At 34.9% G+C, this 20,005-nt stretch overlaps 1 protein-coding gene across 1 annotated transcript in view; it reads right to left on the bottom strand.

Moving 5' to 3' along the window:
• LOC106111616 (CUGBP Elav-like family member 1) overlaps positions 1-20,005 on the bottom strand; it is a 252,661-nt gene that overhangs the window by 68,781 nt on the left and 163,875 nt on the right. Inside the window, 1 exon segment of the mRNA XM_013293751.1 lies at positions 8,591-8,639. Within this exon segment, the coding sequence (XP_013149205.1) occupies positions 8,591-8,639 (49 nt within the window).

Raw genomic sequence — 20,005 nt, forward strand, 5'->3', positions numbered from 1 at the left:
CTATGGGTAGCGGTAGCTTCGCCATTTTGGCGGATTCAGGTGGCCGCTTGCTCGTTTGCCATCTTATGTTATAAAAAGTAATAGTGTCAGAATTTTTAACATCGGTCCAATATTATTTGAGTTATTTCGATGCGTACAAGAATACAAAAGTACAAATCTTTCCTCTATAATATTAGTATAGACATAGATTTGAATTATAATGAATAGTAAATTCATCTTATAACACCACCATGAGACCAGATGCGAAACTGCCTAACATGATTTACATCCGAGAACTCAATTAGCAGGATTATCACTGGTGTCACCGATAGATTGTGAACTAAGACATTTTTGTAATCGACCAGCTTCACACCAATTTGAATATGCTTTTGTTACGAACTATGCCACAAATATAAGCGTTTTTAATTAATATTTTATTGAAACTTCCTTAGTATTTTAACTTATCCATGCACAAGGTTTTAATACGTCTCGATATTATCTGTTACGTGGAGCGTGAAACGTATGCACGTGTCACAAGGGCAAATGTACGGACAAAACTGCTAATTTTAGTCTTAAATATAGTAATACACATAATAGTTAAAGGAATAAATTGTAAAGATTGCGACTTTTAATTGTTCTTTTACTAATAAGAATAAGACGGCTGCAATTATGCTGAGAGCCTTCACAATGATCCGTAATTTACTATTGATTTAGCAGGCGATTTCTAACATCTATACAAATATTACAAATAGGAAAGATTTTTATTTTTATATGTATTGAATTAACTCAAAAACTATTGGACCGATTTCAAAAAATCTATCACCGTTTAAAAGCTACGTTATCAGTAAGTGTCATAGGCTACTTTTTTTTTTAAATTTCAACAACAATAGCTAGTACGTATGCATATTATAATTTCACTCCTTTCTTTATCTCGCCAGTGTTGACGCTATCGATCCACTTCTTCGTGGGTCCACACCTAGCGACCTATTTAGGTTGATTTCTATTGTAAGTTACTAATTGTAAATACAAAATAATTTAATCTACAATGTCACATGTCACGTGCAGCGAGCTAGACGTGTTACATAAGTCATCACGTTTCAATGACACTGGCAGTCACGGCGTAATATTATTTGTGGAGCAACTTAACAATGTTACATGTATAGCCCGACTTATCCTTCACTGCATACATTGTTATACAATAAATGTAAAGTTTATTGATGTACGATATACATTGAAAAGTTTCTTCAAATGTTATTTCTTGCTAACCTATCCCACCCAGCATTCTATAGTGCGTCAATAGTTAGTATCTAAATCCGTCACTGGTATCGGGTCAATCCGTGCAACAGACGCATGACATGAGGATAATGCAAAACGAGGAAACAAATAGACATTTATTTTCGTTACTGTGACGCACAGGCTATCTACCGACAGAGGTAACGTTATGTTAATTACTTGCTGCACATTATTTTTTTTCTTCTATAAAACTTTAATACTGAATAAGTAAAAAATCTTTGCTGTGTTACTTCCTATTAGACATCACAAGGACTATTAAATCAAGAAAAAACAATTACAATGTTAGTTTTAACTATTATTTTCATCAAAGAGGTAAAAAACAATAAGTAAATGTATCGAAATCAATGTATCATTTCCATTGCGAAAACTTGTTCAGTTCAAATTTATTTGGAGACATTGAATTTTGTGAAATACATAAATTCATTTAGTGTCTGATTGTTCATTACTCTATACAAGTGATCAGTTCAAATACACATATACATAGACTGTAACTGGATAAATTGTTTGTATAGTAACGCGTTATGTTTCGCATTGTACAACAGATGGGCGGCAAGAGATACATCATTGTGTTACACTAATACTAACACATTTGTCAATAGAAATTAATATTTTGACAATCAATAACATAATTATAAATAGCAGTTGCTTGCAAAATCGCCCGCGTGAAATTAAAAACATAGCCTATGTTATTTACAGATGATTTATCTTTCTAACGCTGAAAGTATTTTTAAAATCGAACCAGTAGTTTTTGAGTTATACGTACATATAAAAATACAAATCTATCCTCTATATAATATTAGTATAGTTCAGAGACTGAAGCGCCAATTGACTAACACTAACAGTAACAGTACGTTGATATCATGACCATAGTTCGTGGATTTCGAATTCATCAGATAATAATCTTATGGGACAAACATTTCAACTAACTCCCAAAAAATCCTTGTTTAACTTTAATTAAACTTATTAATAAACAAACTTTTAGGCATATACAACCACATTTATTTAATTGAGTTGTAATAATTAATCTAGACTTTAATAATCATTATTTCAGAAAAACTAAACAATAAAGCGAAGTGGAACAAATTCGAAAATAAGAGACTCTACCCTCAGAACATAAGCTATGAAGATAGAGTTAAAAAACTTTGAAAGAGATTCCCAATAAGACAACTACACTGCGGTATTCGAAATGTGGACACTTTTCCAGTTGCGTCAAAACTCGTTGACGTAAACGCAAACACTTACTGCCGAAGCGTCGCTTGTCTCTACCACTGTGTACTCGTTGTTCACTTCACTCGCCACGTACGTACACAAACCATAAACACACTTTTAAAATTTCCTGACCCTAGTCGTAAAGTATTCGGCGTTGATACAAATTCAACTGAAGTCATTAAGCACGAGTAATTATATTGCCTAATAAGAATAAAGATAAGAGGACATTTGTAAGAAGTGGCGGTGAGAGAAATTGAAAACCAAAAAGTTAGGGTGGTATAGACATATAATGCAGAGAAATAATCCTATAAACAAAAACGTAATACTATTGAATGTGAAAAGCTACACAGATATAGAAAGTTCGAAGAAAGCATGGATGGATTGTGTAAAAGAGGATATAAGGGACTGAATTCAGATAAAACGGCTGATAGAGATGTATGGAAGAGTAGTAATCATTGTGCCAACACTCCATAAGGACTAGGGCCAGTTGATGATGACACCTACGTCAATGTCGAACTTTGTATAATATTGTAAAATTCAAGTCATCATTACAATGGGACATGACAGCGATAATAGCAACTAAAGGAATAGTAGGTAGTAAACTTAATTGCTGTAAAAGTTTCTAAGTAACTAAAACAAATTACAAGTGTTTCAACGTTCGTTCAATGCTTCATGGTTCTGTCGTGTACAGTTATAGATAGTCTCCTAAGTCATACAACGGTCGAGTTGTATCGTAAACACGGCGGACCATAAAGATCATGCGTCCGACAGCTGTTGTGAGCAATGTCCCGAATTGGGTGAACTAACAAGACTCGGGAAAGCCTCATTTGTGATGCAATCTTCTCGACCGTCACAACATGTTACCATAAAGTATTTCATCGAGCAGAAGCAGAAGGTTTATGTTGGGATTTACTTCTTAGTATCTTTATTTTTATTAAAAAGCGTAAGATTTTGAACATGCTTATCTCTAGTACTGTCCTATTGGTATTGGAATGAATAATTATTATTTAATGTTAGAGGATCTTCAAATAACTATTACGATTAACAACTACTGCATAGTTCTAAAACCACAAAGCGCGGTTGAGCTAAGAATATTTATTATTTCGCGGTTTTGTTTGCTTTTATTAGCGCATAAACGTTCCTATTGCATTGTAATGTCTCGTACGCGCAATTAGCAATCCGATCTATATTGTAATTTGAAGGTTATCTACATTGACTAAAGATCGTCGAGGCTAAATACATTTTTATAACGAGCGTATTACCAACTATAATTAACAAACATTACCTAGAGTATTGTTTAAAATTTTACCGAGTCAATGCTAAATGTAAAGAATTCTAATTACGCTCGTCGGCTAATGCAGTTTAGCGCGAAATGACGACGGAAACACGGCATTGTCTTTCAGTCAACAAATCGGTCAATGTCGAGCGAGCGCTTTCGTTTTCGATATCCGCGCTTCTAAATCTGCAAATGTCGCGGCGAAAATGTTACCAGCGGTTCCGCACATGCCGTCGAAAGGAGAACTCTACGTGGGTATTGAATCTGACTTTTGTGCACTGCAATAATTTCTAACAGATAATCAGTGATTCTGTTTTAAACCTCAGACGTGTTAAAACACAGATTGAATCTTGTTAGCATTAAAGACAAAATCACTATCACCTTCCAATTTTTTTTTTCTACTAGAAAAGCACTCGTTGCCAGACGCTACTCTCATAGAAACAACATCCGGAAAGAGTTCGAATGTTTTAGTTGCATGTTCTTTGGTCAAAATAGAGCAATCATCAAACCTGGCACGTGATAGGGGGTAGGGTTCGACGGCGGTAGCCAATAGGCGGCGCTGATTGGTGGGTAGCTACCACTATTCGACCTGGCTCCGCCCGCCTTTCCGCGAGCGCCGCCCGCCTCGCCACGCATCCTTCACTTCACTTCACACCACTTCACGGGCACTTCACGACATGACGCGTCTGCATTCAACCGCGGCTGGGACACAACTAAACACGTATAACGATAGCGAGGTGCGCGCGCGCTGACGGACGATCAGTCATTCTTCGCGGGCCTGTGTCACTTGTGCCCCTCGCCCCACGCCACCGCGCTCGTCGCACACCTCTAATGAGCTCCGTCCTGTCTGCACGACACGGCGACGTTTTCCACTAGCACGGCACTCGGCATTCGGCAGTGAGGCTACGTGTCATCGTTTCCCGCTCAAACTCGATGTCAAACTGACTGACCCACTTCGCTCTTTCATCGATGTTCTTGCGCAATTACTAATTCGTATTTCATTTACATTCGTTACGGTTTTTCTATGAATTTTGAAACAATGAATTGTATTCTTTAACCGCTATGAAGTTTTTTAGTGATAGATTGTCAATTAAGTATAATTATGTGCTGCCCATTAACATCAATAGTTGCACTAATTATTCTCGTGACTGAACAAATCGCTGGTACTCGACTTGGAAAGAATAAACTCAACATTATCTTTACTTAAGGTTTTTATTTAATGTTAACACGCTGTTTTCTAATTATTATAGAGTATAATTCCAACCAATCTGTCTCCTGTATTTAGTACCTCTATGACAAACTGCAAAAATAATTCAGCTTAAAAATTTAAACCTATGGGACTGGCAATAATATTAGGTTCCCACTCATTTCCTCATATTAAACGAGTCGAGGTCCACGAAACAAATTTGCCTATTTGTCGTCACGAGTGGGTGACGCCTACAGATATTCTATTCTATCTAATCCGAGCTTGGAGAGTGCACATTGAAGAACATTTAGAAAAATGAACCACCATCAACAAGCCCTTCTCCCTACCGAGGGTCGGAGAGTATGTACCTACTGCTCTTTCATACATCTCTATCAGCCATCTTAATTCACTTCCTTCATAATTATATCCTTTTGCACACAATCCATGCACACTTTCTACGTCTTCTATCTTTATAGCCATCCGCATTCAATCTTAATACTTTCTTGTTCATGAGATCAACATCTTTTCTAATTCTAATTTAGATTCTCTTAGTTTTAAAATCATTGCAAACTTTCCAACAGCACGTAAACTGTTAAAACATTAGCTTCTCATTACAATACGCATCGCAGCTTGACACTGCTCGCTGCGGATGTATTCAGTTTACAAACAGGGAGACCAACAGATGTTTAGTATTCGGCAGACGAACCTCGTGTCACCACAATATATTGTTGTTGCAAATCAGTTAACTGGAATCACTGTTTCTGAGACCTGGGCAGCATACATTTGCCATTGAATCCAAGTAAACTGTTGCATAGAAAACAAAATCAAATGTATGGAAACGTCATTGTCATCTTTCAATCTCTATTGAAAACAGTGATAGAAACATTATTATAAAAGTTGAATTACAAAAGGGTGTCAAACATTCACCACAATTTGATAAACGTGTCCTGATTTTTGTTACGTTTGCGTTTGTTTATTACGCTCAATTCTTTTGTTTTCTACCACATTCATTCAATATTTATTAGTTCATTTTACTATTGCATATTACTATTACACTTTCACACAATGCACACTTCGTTCAATTTCCTGAGATCGTATTAAATTCTGTTAATTTACCAAACGACGCTGTAAAATGTTTTTACTGTTTGCACGCCGTTAAAATCCTCGTTAACCGGTGAACTGTTTTAAATAAACAACATGCTGTCATACGAGTTGCTATTAAATTCAAGTGCATATATAACTTAAAAACAAAGAAGTTTTATTACCAACAACTTTTTATGTAATCTTAGTAATCTTACTTCTTACTTAATATTTTATATGTGAAAGTTTAGATGGATGGATGGATGGATGTGTGCTAGAGTTTGTAGCCTAAACGGCTGAAGTAATCTCGATGAAATTTGTCATAGATGTAATGAACAGTTTTGAAGAACACATAGGCTATTTGTTTAGGTTTTTTTTTTTCCCGTGGACGGAATCGCGGGCGAAAGTTTAAATTTAAGGCAGGTTAAAAATACGGTATGAGGTCAAATGGTATTGGTTTTTACAGGCGTGAGCTTAAAGTTATAATTCTTGTATATTAAGGTAACAAATGATTTATTTAATTAACCCCGTGTAAACCTAACCTCTTCATTAATTTTGATTTCATTATAAAGACGTAAACACGAAAAAAATGAAAAGACAAACGAGGTTATCATTCAAGGCGAAAGCAATTGATATTTTATTTAATAAAGCGAGCTCGAGCCGAGGAGGTCGCAAGTCAATATTGGAATTTCAGGTTAACACGCAATCGGAAAACAAACTGGAGGAATTTCCTTTCGATAAACGTTCCGCGTTACAAAGTTTCTCCGAGTGACAAATCTCATTTATATTTCTCACCGGTTCATGTTATTTACTTGTACACTATTTTTATCTCTCTCTAGTTTGCGCCGCAGAGTAATCTCTTTTCAAATCGGGTCTTAGAGGATTTTCATTTGAGAAAAATGTTTTCTTAACTAAACAACCGCGATAATGTTTTTATTCATATTTCTTTGAATAAATGTGGTGCAGTTAAGCTTTCTAGAGTAATCTAAGAGAAGCAACAAGACTTAAAGTATTTTTATATTACTGAAACGCTATGGAAAATGGAGATAAGTGATATGAAAACTGTGACGGAGTTTCCATTAAATATACAAAGACATTTTGAGATAAATGTCACTGAAATTGTTTTAGGAATGTAATTTTTTAAACATTGTAACGACTATTTATTTGTTAATTTAGATAGATGTATGGATGGATATTTGTTACTAATTACATATCTCCAGAACGGCTGAATTGATTTTGCTGAAATTTGGCATAGATGTAGAACACATAGCCTACTATTTTTTTTAATATTGCGTGGACTGAGTCGCTCAACAGCTGGTTTACTAACATTTCTTGTATTAATGCAACTAAGCCTGGATTCGAACTCGAGAACTCGAGAGATCGGTTATCAGTATCTTGGACTATTGCTTCAAGTCATCTTACAAAATTACAAATTAACAATAATGGTGTATTGATTTTGATCAATAGATATAATTCGTATAAAGCTCGGCACACGAGCTTTGTCGCCCGAGTGATCCGAGACAGCAGCTAATCCGATGCACTGACGTATAAATAGAATACAAACGCTCACAGATTGAATATGCATGCTTCCCCACGTATGCGTAATATGTGTACGACTGGCACAGGGTTGTCGAAAATAGGAAAAAAATAGTCTCATAATTAGCACATGGATTCTTGTCATTACAGTACTTTTATATTGTATCAATTATTGCTGTTGCTCGCGACTTCGTCCGCGTGAAATTGAAAATAATGAAAAGTGTAGCTTATGTTATTCACTAATAACGTAACTATTTAATAGTGAAAGAATTTCAAATCAGTCCAGTAGTTTTTGAGTTATTTCAATACATACAAAAGTAAATATTTTTCCTCTTTACAATATTATAGATTACTATAGATGTAAATAAAAGAAATAAAGGATCAATATGTAGGATTTATTTAAAATATATTCGCACTATAGGGAATTTAATAAAAAATTGTCAGGATCGTAAAATGTGTATTATTCTACTAAATCAACTTATTACTATATTCGTACTAATTAAAAACTGTATCACAACAGAAATATTTTAATAAAAAGCATTTCATTTGTTTGAAAACAATATTACAGCAAAGTGGCAACCCTGTAAGCGCGGGATTACGTAAGAGCACGTGTTTCGCGGCGTACAGCTCTAAAAAATCCGCTCGTGTCTGATGCGAGCTTGTTTTGTGCTGCACCGCGTAAATAGCTCGTTTAGCGCGAATTTGACGCTTAATTTTACGCGTAAAATCATTTTATGCTTTAATCAGATTTAACGAAACTATTCTTTCGTAAAGTTTGTTTACTATTTGTTGTAAGTCAAACGATAACTGTTTAGTAGTAATAAATACGTCGTTACCGTCTAGATCAAGCACACGTGCCGGACAAATGCAGAACAATTAAAACATTACTAAAGATGCGTCCACACTAGTGTGATATAATCGAATTTAAATTCTTTTACAACCGAATTGCCAAATAAAGGAGGTTATAAATTCTACATTTGTTTTTAAATAAGGCTGCAAATACATTAGCATTAATGAAAATTTTAACTCACCATTTCTATTTTCACTGTCAGCTGGTTTCATCTGGATCGGATGATGCATCTAAAACAAAAAGGAAACAATTACTTCATTGGAAATAAAAGAAAAATCAACATCATTCGGCAGTAAAAACCTAAATTCCAACCTGTTGCTTTTTTGTCCGTTTATTTATTTCTAGAAAACTACAGTTGTTTATTAATTTATTTCAACATATATCTTTATGCAATTATTTGTTCAAGGCATATAATATGACTGGTAAATTGTCAGTCAACTAAAAATTAAGTAAAGCAAGCAAGGATTCTATTGTGATTAGAAAGATTATTCCATTACTTAGCGGTTGTTTAGAATATTATAAATGACCTTCGAATATTTAATGCAGTTTGCAATTAGCATTTGCATTGTAAACCTTGTATATAAATAATATAAAAAAAATACATTTGCAATTTTTAAGTACAGTCAAAGAATTAAATTCGGTTACCATTAAAGATTGGCATAACAGCAATCTGGCACCTTTATGTGTAAGACAAGTTTTTGTTATGAACCTTTCCCAAAGCCTTCCACAATATTGGAACCACGCAATAAAATGCTTTGTGTGGTTCAAATTGCATTGGGTAGGAAATTAATGTCCCTGAACAATATTTGTTAAATTATTCCATAATACACGCTTGATTTAAGTTCCCTAATTCCTTATATTCATAGACGGAATTAATTAAGTCGTATTACGTTTAATACCCTGCTACACTAGCGTTAAATCGACGTCAGGTTAATACGACCCAATCTCGGTGCGTTAATTATTTACAAAGGCCGTACTCCGACCAAACAATCGGAAACTATTTAAATTATTCGTAAACAACAACTGATACGGTTGCTTTGTAAACAAAGTGTTTCGGTGGACGTTGTTTATCAACCGACTTGTTTGACAATTGAACCGTGACGATATCCAGCGCTCGGGGAGATTATTAATTTATATAGTTCAAAGTTTGTACATACATATGTACAATCAGGGAATATGGCGGCGTTATACTTTAAAAGCTATAGTCGCTTGAACGACTTGTACACATTAAGACGAAGGACAATAACCAATCGGACACAGCCTTTAAATGTAACTCTAAAAAGGGCGTTCAGTGACACAAGCGTTTGCTTTTTAATATTATCCCGTCATTGGTTTCGTTATGAACTGTTTTTCTGTAAAGGAAACACCACGGATTTGCTCAACTGTACATATTAAATACATAAAAGGTAATGATTTTGCTTTCATATGTCAAATATCCAGTAAATATAAGATTACACTGAGCAAGAAAAAAGAAAACCAGTCATAAGGATCTTCAATCGTATCCATGATTACACGTGTTCAAGTACGTAAAGAATTTTTTTCCGCTATATGGTCAGGAGTATTATATTTTATTTTTATAATTAAGATCCTTTTTATCCTCTTTATGTGCATCTCCTCTGTCGAATAAGGGTAGGCATCGCATCTGCAATTGCGGATGTCTACGGGCAGCGGTCGCTTCGCCATTTTGGCGGATTCCAGGTGGCCGCTTGCTCGTTTGCTACCTTATGTTATAAAAAAAAGATAATGCAAAAAGAGAACATGATTAGAATATGATCAATTTCCAAGTAATCCTCAAAACTGACATACATTTATTTTCATTTACAATACACTTTAATTGCTCACACGAGTAATTTTAGCAAAAATTGGAATAGCAACGTTGCATTCTTTCCAAACCTGAGCGTTCACAAACGAAATGTATACTTTTTAACTTACAACGCACAACACTTGGAAAGGATCCAAGAGAAAAATGCTTGTTAAAGTTTTTTGCTTTTAATTTCCATTAATAACTTTTCCAATTATATTTCGTACATCGTAAAGAATAATTAAAATATCCGAATACATTTATATCAGGCTTACAAAAGATTTTTAAACATTTTACAAAGAAAATTCATTACCACTCTAATAAGCACTTCATTTGATAACCAATGACATCTCTAAATAGATAGGCTTTATGACGTGGTATTTTGTGGCGATTTGAGCTTCTGGCACTCTAGAAGGATGTGTACCATGGTTGACAAGCACATCTTGATTGATGACAAAATACTTATAAAACCTATATGGACACAGAAAACAGCATCAAAGAAAAAAAAGAACATGATAGCTACCGTATGAAAAGGACTTTTTGATATCGACAGAAGGGCGCTAGTTTTGTTTAATTTGTTAATGCCCGGGACAGATAATTTGTGGTTCTATAATCTAAGGAGCTATATTCTCCGATGCGGTGAGTATGTGGCTTGCATTATAATAGTTATTTTTCTGTGGACGTCTCGATATTACAAACTAAATTTCTCAGTCACCCGTGTTCCAAAGCTGCCATGTCAATCGTCGTAAGAGTTATTTTGGTTGCGGTGTGGACAGACGTGCACATCTTAATGGCTTGCCAATGGTAGTAAGAGTAGGTAAATTTTATTACTATCGGTAAACATAGTTATGATGTAACAAATGAATTAAATACTTTTAATGTAACATAATGGATTTTAATCAAACTAATATTACAAATGAGAAAGTTTGAATGGATGGATGTATGTTAGAGTTTGTAAGCCTAAATGGTTGAACAGATTTCGTTGAAATTTAATGTAAATGTAGAGTATAGTATGGAAAAACACATAAGCTACAAACTTTTGTTTTTATTAATCACACGCAAGCGGAGTCGCGGGCGAAAGCTAGTGAGTGCAAAATTTGAAAAAATAAATGGAAAATTAACATAAAGGTATTATGTACAGAACTATAAAAACTTGTAAATGTTAATAATTAATTATATTCTAAATGTGAAAGTTTAGATGGATGGATGGATGGATATTTGTTAGCGTTTGTAGCCTAAACTGCTGAACGGATCTCAATGATATTTGGCATACATGTAGAGGATAGCCTTGAAGCACACAAAGGCTACTTGGTTTTGTTTTAATACCACGCGGACGGAGTCGCGGGCGAAAGCTAGTATTCTCATATTAGTTAAGTCAGTAACCAAAAACACGTTGTACCTAAAACATCCATCTACAAGGAGCCTTAAGAACTGGACTCAGGGGATCGACCCAGGATCATCGCAACCTTAAAGGATTTGCAAGATTTGTGGGTTCGCGGGACTCAAACAAAATTATGCAACATAAAGAAATTTTATGGTAAACTCTTGCTAACTGGGCCGTTAAACAAAACACAATACACCCTTAATTTTATATAATTTCTTAGTATTTACCTCCCACACTAACTTATTATTATTTTTGTTTTAAAAATGAACCAGCGCTTGACCACGACTCCACCTAAGCTAAGTGAAGACGCGGCCGAAGCATAGAGCGCGCTAGCTCAATACGTGCCGATTATGAACTAGTTTTCGCCTGTGATTCCAACCGCTTGGATTTAAAAAACAAAGGCAAGTAGCTTTTTAGACTATGCTCTATATTTATACCATATTTCACAGACATCCGTTAAGCAGTTTAGGCTACCAACTCTTACAAACATCCATCTTAACATTAATATAAGTAAGATTTAAATAGCTTAATTTTCTTTATAGAGTCACCTATGTCGAAATCCATGAGTAAAGACTTCAATCTCTTACTATACAGGATAACTAAATGGTCCTTGTACCGGTGTAATGTTATCTGACATTTAACGCTAGCAATATTGTCATAATTGGTTAATATGTAGGCGAACGCCATTATAGCGATAATAATGACAAATGCCCTGCACTCTGCAAAGGTAACATGCACATATCTCACGTAGGCTGACTTAATGGTCACTTCCACTGGTCGAACGGTATGTATTCGTATATTTTAAACTTCAGTCTTTGAAATTCTTTTCATTCAGAGGTTAGAATGTCGAAATGGGATTTAATCCTAAAGACATTATTAAAATTAAGGAGAATTTCCAACCCACAAGTGCACATATGACTGAATCATTCGACAATAATTTGCATGATTATGCAGAATGAAGATTGGGTTCTTTCAAACTGCATTCACTCTTAACATATACTATCACAGCAATGTAAACCCTGTTCCATTGCGTTAAGATCTAATTTCGCTTAAACAGTTAGCGGAAAGTGACCTTATCCTGAACAAGAAGCATTGTTCGCGCGGTGAAATCGCATCGTATCTTGGCAATGAATCACGCTCGAATTACGAAGATTACACCGACGTTCGGACAACATCCCTTATCTAATTAGGCCCAGATGGGCATCAATCACAACGTGACGGCGACGACAAACATTGTCACGTACAAGCTGCACAATTTGTCACGCGTCTTCTGCGCATATCACGGAATCAACAACTACTTACTGTCCAATGGCCTTGAAGAACTCAAGCCAAAACTTATTTAAGTAAACAGAAATAGCGAACATGTTTGAAATACGAAATCTGAAACAGAGAAGAAATATTTGTCTTTTTTACTTCTTCTTAAACCTATCTTCTTTCGAAGTTTAGGGTTCATTAGTGCAACTGTTGGCGGTGATGGAGTCCATCGATACGGCAATACCACAGCGTGTGAAAGGAAATGGGAAACCAATACACACATTTTTTTTTATTTCATTTAGTTATGGATAACTTACAGCTAACTTACAAAAAAGTAATAAAACAAACAAAAAACTGAATGCCGATTACAAGTTATCGCTGATAGTCACATCCCCAAAAATTAATTATGGCTATCTTTTTACTCTTAGTGTAAAAATATGGCCAATATGGCAGCGATTCACCCAAATTAAATGACTGATTTAATCTATCGACAATACTTTAAATCAAAAACTTTCCACAGAAGACTTTACTATCTAATCTAAATAACGAAGCAATCTCGTCCTTAATATCGACCGAGACTTAACCGACATAATTTACGATAACACCCGCAATGTAACTCATGCCCCTTTATTGCCGTCTAGATTTTACACAATGAATTACGATCATGTAGGAGACACCTCGCTCGGTTGAAGACGCATATTTCCAACACCAGAACGTTAGATTACAGAATAAATTAAGCATATCTCAGCGGTAGTACTAAATTAATCACTAACTTAAATAACCATATCTATACTTCTATACTATTATAATAAAGCGTAAACACACACTTCTTTGTTGCCTAAGATGTTAGCTATTACAGCATATTTTTGAATATTTTTTCATTTAATAAAAAGCCCTACACTAACGTCACGCTTTAGGCTGTATGTTTTTACGCCATTAAATTTAGAAGGTAAATATTTTGGATAAAAACACTAATGTGGGAAAGAGACCATAAGTTGCTGCCAACATCAAGGAAGCAAGATTGTCAAGGTTCGTCATGTCAGGTCATTTTGACATTTGCTATTGATAGTTTAACAAATGTAAACAATAAAATAAAATTTTCATAATATCATGGGGATGAAGTGGCAGGGCAACAGCTAGTTATTAATAAAACGAAAATGAACTTCAAGACAAAAATCCGATGTTCGGTAAGCTTTTTAAAGAATCTATTGGATAGTTTTTACTTTAAAGTAAGTGAAAGCGCTGTTGCTATGGCCTTAGGCACTCGAAATTTGTCCAAACTGAATGTTTGGCCAAATTTCGAGTTCCAAATGGAAATCCATTATTTCCGAGCACACAAGACTTTATTCTTCTGTATTACGTATAGGATAATAGTAGAAATATTCTTTTTTCAATTTTTTGTATTTTTAAAGATAAGAGCTTGTGACAGTTGACACTACCGAACTGACACTAATCGTAACGCTAACTATAACCGCCCAAAATCGGGCGGTTATGATTAGTGTCAAATATGACGTCATTTTGACCAATGCAAAACTGGTGTAGCGAATATCATGAACATCCGAAGACGTAACCATCGGGAATGTGCTGGTTAAGGTTTATAGTTAGTTAATGTAACTCACCCTTAGTAAATTTTAAGGTTATTCCAAATATTACCGTTACAAATAATTTTAACTTTAACGGTAACCGGCGATATGGTGCAACTCACCCTAAAGATGTAATGTTATGAAGTTCTAATTAGATTTGTTAAGTTCACAAATGGTTCAATATCTGCTTCCAGTCATTCCTCAATCAGTAAGTTCACGCACGTATCATCAAATTCGATAATAAAACGCCAACGGCTTCGATGAGAGAACTATCAAAAAGGTCTAATAAAATAATGACCCCTTGACCATAGAAACTCTCCTTGCATGCGAAAATACCGCCCACAGTATAGAGAATCACAGCGTTGCAACTCCGTTTACAATTATTCCGTTTCATTAAAAATTCCGTGTTCGGTACCGACCTGAATCCGTTCGACAAATAGGACGGTAAACAAAAGTAGCGCGTTACCAGCGAATGATTTCCCCAGGTGAGGCGCTCAGTAGCTCGGTCGATCCAAAGCTCGTTACCGTTCAATGATAAAGAACGCTTTGTGCGGCTGAGGAATTAAAAAAAGTAGGCTTTTGTGACTAAAAGTTGAATCAATTCCCTAATTATTCGAATCAAACCTTCCAATTTAATTCCAATCTTGGGTTCCGATTTTAAATATTTTTTTGTATTGTAATTTTATTTATGGCCAATTGTAGCCTTTGTTCATTACGCTAAGTGTTCCCGTTTGGATTCATCCGCTTGAAATTATAAAAGCTTTATTTTATTGTTTACATTTGTCAAATGTCAAAATTCAACTGACAATGAAAGCCTTTGACATTGCTTCCTTAATGTTGGCAGCTTGTAGTTTATAGTGCCTTTCCCACATTCAAGTTTTTTCCAATTTATTTCCCCTAAGTTTAATATCGTTAAAATATATAGCCTAAAACGTGTTAAAATGTAGGCTTTTTATTAAAGAAAGATTTATTTAAAAATATGCTGTGTTTACTGACATCCAACGCCACGAAGCAGTGTGTTTACGCTGTATTATATTAGTTTAGATATACGTTTCCCATATAAGGGGCGTTAGGCTGGAAATAATAGAGAATAATACTCGGAAGCCGTGCGCATTATGAACGGCATGCTAACGTGGAAGGGACACCCCGGCCGGGGTTACGCGCTTGGAAAAAATCGCCCCCAACTAATGGGGCGGACGACAAGAATGAACTTTAAAAGTTGCGTGCCCAGCAATTTTTACGTCCCAGATAACATGGAATTACTCTGTGGAATTTAATGTTGCATTTTGTGACGATATTTCTAAAACAATAATTTTGTTTATAAAAAAACTGTGATATGGATAAATGTCAGGAAAATTTGATTTCATTGAAATAAGAACGATTTTTTTTCACCTTCAAATTATCAATAAAAGATTTTTTGTGTCATCAAATTTTTTGGCGTAGGTAAAACAATCAAAAGTATTTCTTCAAATTTACTTCTTACAGTTTACAAAACAGACCAAACATACCGTTGAAACTTGATAGTCTGTTCTTCAAATATATTGTTTCAGTATTTCATATTACTGTGTTTGTTCAGCTCTCTGCGATGGCTGATATTGGCTGTTGCGAGACGACAGTCCGTTTGTTGGTTCACGGTGAGCTAGCGAGCTATTGAAATATTCCTGCTTTGGCCGCTCGATGTCAGCACTGGGCGTACAAAAGAACGTCCAAAGCTCGGCGCATGTTTGCGTAAATCCCGAAATGTATTGTGAACGTATTCTAAAGACATGGATCTAGGACGTGAAGCTATTTGTTAATTTTCTTTCCATCTGGAAATACATTCGAAATTTATAAAATAAATTATACGAAAATTTTACTCTCAAGATAACTGTTCAACTAGGCTATATTATATATAACCTTTTCTTATAGTTTTATGCCAACATTTAATCTAAACTAATACATAAGTAAATTGTGTTAACATACTTCCTATACTTTTCTCTTAAAATTGTTACTTAACAAAGTTGTCCGTTGTGTAATTATTAAAAATTATTTACTGGACAATAATTCAAAAATTATGCATCAGATATTAGCTTTAAGAAATAGTCTGTAGACGTTCTTGGTCTCGATATTGAAGTATAACGCGATCGGTCAGAGTGGTATCGATTCGGCATTAAGTCCCATCGAAGTGGAATGAAAAGCCGCATTTAAAAGGAGCCACCATCAAAGAGGCCAGTGGAGATCCAAGCCTTTATTATGCGCTCGAGAAAGTTGCAAAGGTTTCTCAATTATACCACTCAACTTGATAGTCTTACAAAGAAATCCATTAGGTATACATTTTTTATAATGACATCTATCTTAGTAATCTTACTAATATTGTAAACAAGCTTTGGCCCGCGACTCCGTCGGCGTTAAAAAAAACAAAAGTGTGTAGTCTATGTGTTCTTCCAGAGTAATCTCTACATCTGTACAAACTTTCATTAAAATTCGTTCAGCTGCTTAGGCTACAAACTCTAACAAACATCCATCCATCCCAACTTTCGCATTTATGATATAAAATATTAGCATAAATTATGATTTAAAGTTTAGATGGATGAATCTTGCTAAGAGTCTGTAGTCAAAGTGTGGAAGAATACATACACTACTCACTTTTGCTTTTGTCTAATTCCATGAGGACGGAGGCGCGGGCGAAAGCTTGTATTTTATAAATTGTTATACTGAAGGAATACTAAACTAAATGTAAATCCTTTTCGTTTATTTCTCGAATAACGCTCTGGTGTACGATTCTCAATTGGACAAATTAAAGTGTAAATAAATCCTAACGCGTTGCGGAAATGCTCGGGGGAATCCATACAATGAAAACTTGTAATTGTTCAATGCCGTTTTATTTCAGTACAGCGTTATTCAAATGACAGCATGAAATAAAAGGTAATATTAAATTGTCGTAAGGCGTTAAAATTATATTTGAAACATATATTGCTGATAAATATTATAAAGCTGTAAGAATTTTTATTTTTGTTTGTGTTGAAGCAAATCAAAAACTTTAAGGCCAATTTTAAATGTTTTTACACCATTAAAAAGCTACGATATCGCTGAGTAATATAGGCTATATTTTTTCGTCGCGAGCTACAGTTAGTTGTAGATAAACAATAAAATATTTTTAATAACACAACCAGTTTTAATAGTAAACGTCATTGATTAGATAGCATCATGAATATGTTAGGAATTTGTACATTAGAGGAAGTTTGAATGTAGCGCAAGTGGTGGAGAAATTTAGAAGCAAAAGGTTAGGGTGGTATGGACATGCTATGCGAGACGATAGGGACATAAACCAGAAAGTGTTAAGAATGAATGTGGATGGCTACAAAGGAAGAGGAAGACCGAAGTAAGTATGGATGAATTGTGCGAATGAGGATATTAAGAAGGGAGTGGATTCAGATAAGACGGCTGATAGAGATGTATGGAAGAGCAGCACACACTGTGTCGAACCTCCATAAGGGATAAGGGCTAGTTAATGATGATGATTGACTAGTTAGCATCATAATATCTGTTAAAATGAACGTTGAAAGTATTTTAAATGAAATTTGTTTTGCAACCAGTACAAATATTAGGTAACAGAGAAGAGTTTGCTAGCAACCCCGAAAGTAAAAGGGTCAAAGAAATCGTATCAAACTAATGGAGCGAATACAAGGGTAGATTTAAATTCTTTTAGTTTTTAATGTGATGTTTTTCTTACAAACTTGGATAGATAAAGTAAAGTACTAAAACTACTACTTAACACGTTTAAAGCTGCAGAGATTTTCCTATTCTTTCAGTTCCTGCGGTACCAGGTGTAGCACACCCTGTATATCATGTATACATTTCTTATTCTTACTATATTCTATTTCTTGTTTATGGCTCTCCCACAGTGGATTGGGCCAGTGTCAAGTGTTCTTACTATAAGCAAGACACGTACCAGATGTTTTAGACCTGGTTTCACATTCAACGTGTTAACGTAGACAAAAGCCTAAAGATTTGTGACGACTTTGCCACATTTAATTCTTAACTAGCTGTTTCTCGCGACTTCGTCTGTGTGAAATTAAAAAAATAGCCTATGTTAGTTACTGATAACGTAGTTTTTTAATGGTGCAAGAATTTTTGAATGCGATCCAGTCGTTTTTGAGTTATTCCAACGTATACAAAAATCAGAGAAAAAACCAATTATTACCTCTTTATATAATAATATTAGCAAAGATGGGTTAACATGGTTACAGAAGTACATAGGTACATAACCGGATTATTCCCTAAATAGTGCATTTAATATATTTTTATAGCAGAGCAAGTGTTCGGATTAAATTCGCAAGTACTCTATAAACAGAGATAATGCTATATACCAGTATAACGCAGTAACTTAGTTAAAGTTGTTCGTATCTCGAAAATATCTGAGATTCGCTGTGACACGACATGGTTTCAATAACGAGGGAACGTGAGCCGCCTGCACTCAGAAACTACGAGCACGTGACCCTTGGCTTGAGTGCACCATACAGAATTACACGGACTTTCATTGGATTCAATAATTTTACAACTGTATAAATTTTAAACTTATTTTATAACTAACCAACTCTTCCAATGCGGCTTCATTCACATGTAATTACAAGCCATTTATTTTATTTTTACAGTTATGAAATTTTCAATTCTAAATGTCAAAATTCAAATGTACCATGGCAACTTTGCTTACTTGATGTTGGCAGCTTGTAGTATATAGTCCCTTTTGAATGAACATGAAGGTTTTTCCCAATTCATTTACCCGTAAGTTTAATAATGTGAAAATACATATCGTAAGTGTATGGCTTTTTGTTAAAGAGAGAATTATTCAAAAATATGCTGTGATCGCTGACATCCTATGTCACGAAGTAGTGTGTTTACGCTTTATTATATTAGTATAGTAAAAATAGTAAAGAGCCGCACTGCAAGAAGTCACTGTATATGGAAAGTTGGAGTCCATACACTGTGGAAGGCATTGGGTAGTAATCATTATTTACTTGCCGTTTTAATAAACGAAGGTAATACTGACACATCAATCGTCATTAGATAAAGGAAAACATAGTGAAATCATTTTCTACACAGAGAATCCCTTAGAGTAAATATTTTGACACATTCTCTTAACAAATAAAGCACGTGCACAAGTATTGTTTAGTATTGCATAAGTATTATATATATATTGCATAAGTATTGTTTAAGAAATTTCCTGTATGCCCGGTTTCACAGCTACGTTTACCCGTTCCTTAGTAGTTTTGATTCGTTAAATTAATTAAATGTGTTTCCGAAATACGTAACTTGAGTTTTACTACGTTGAAATTTATCTCAATCTAATACTAATGAATCGCTGGATAATAACAAAATAAGTGGAGACTTCAGAAACCCAGCATTAACCTGATTCAATTGGACGAATGCAGTAAACACGCGTGATTTCCCCGCGGCGGAGTTAACCGCGAAATGCACGTCACGGAGCCCAATGCTAGTTTAAATTAATGCGACCTTTATTCAAACTTACTACACTGAAAAAAATATAGGGCGCGTTCACACAAAGATAAGAGCCACTTTTTGTTATGTACCACC

Source organism: Papilio polytes, unplaced genomic scaffold, assembly GCF_000836215.1.
Source record: "Papilio polytes unplaced genomic scaffold, Ppol_1.0 DF824158.1, whole genome shotgun sequence".
NCBI lineage: Eukaryota > Metazoa > Arthropoda > Insecta > Lepidoptera > Papilionidae > Papilio > Papilio polytes.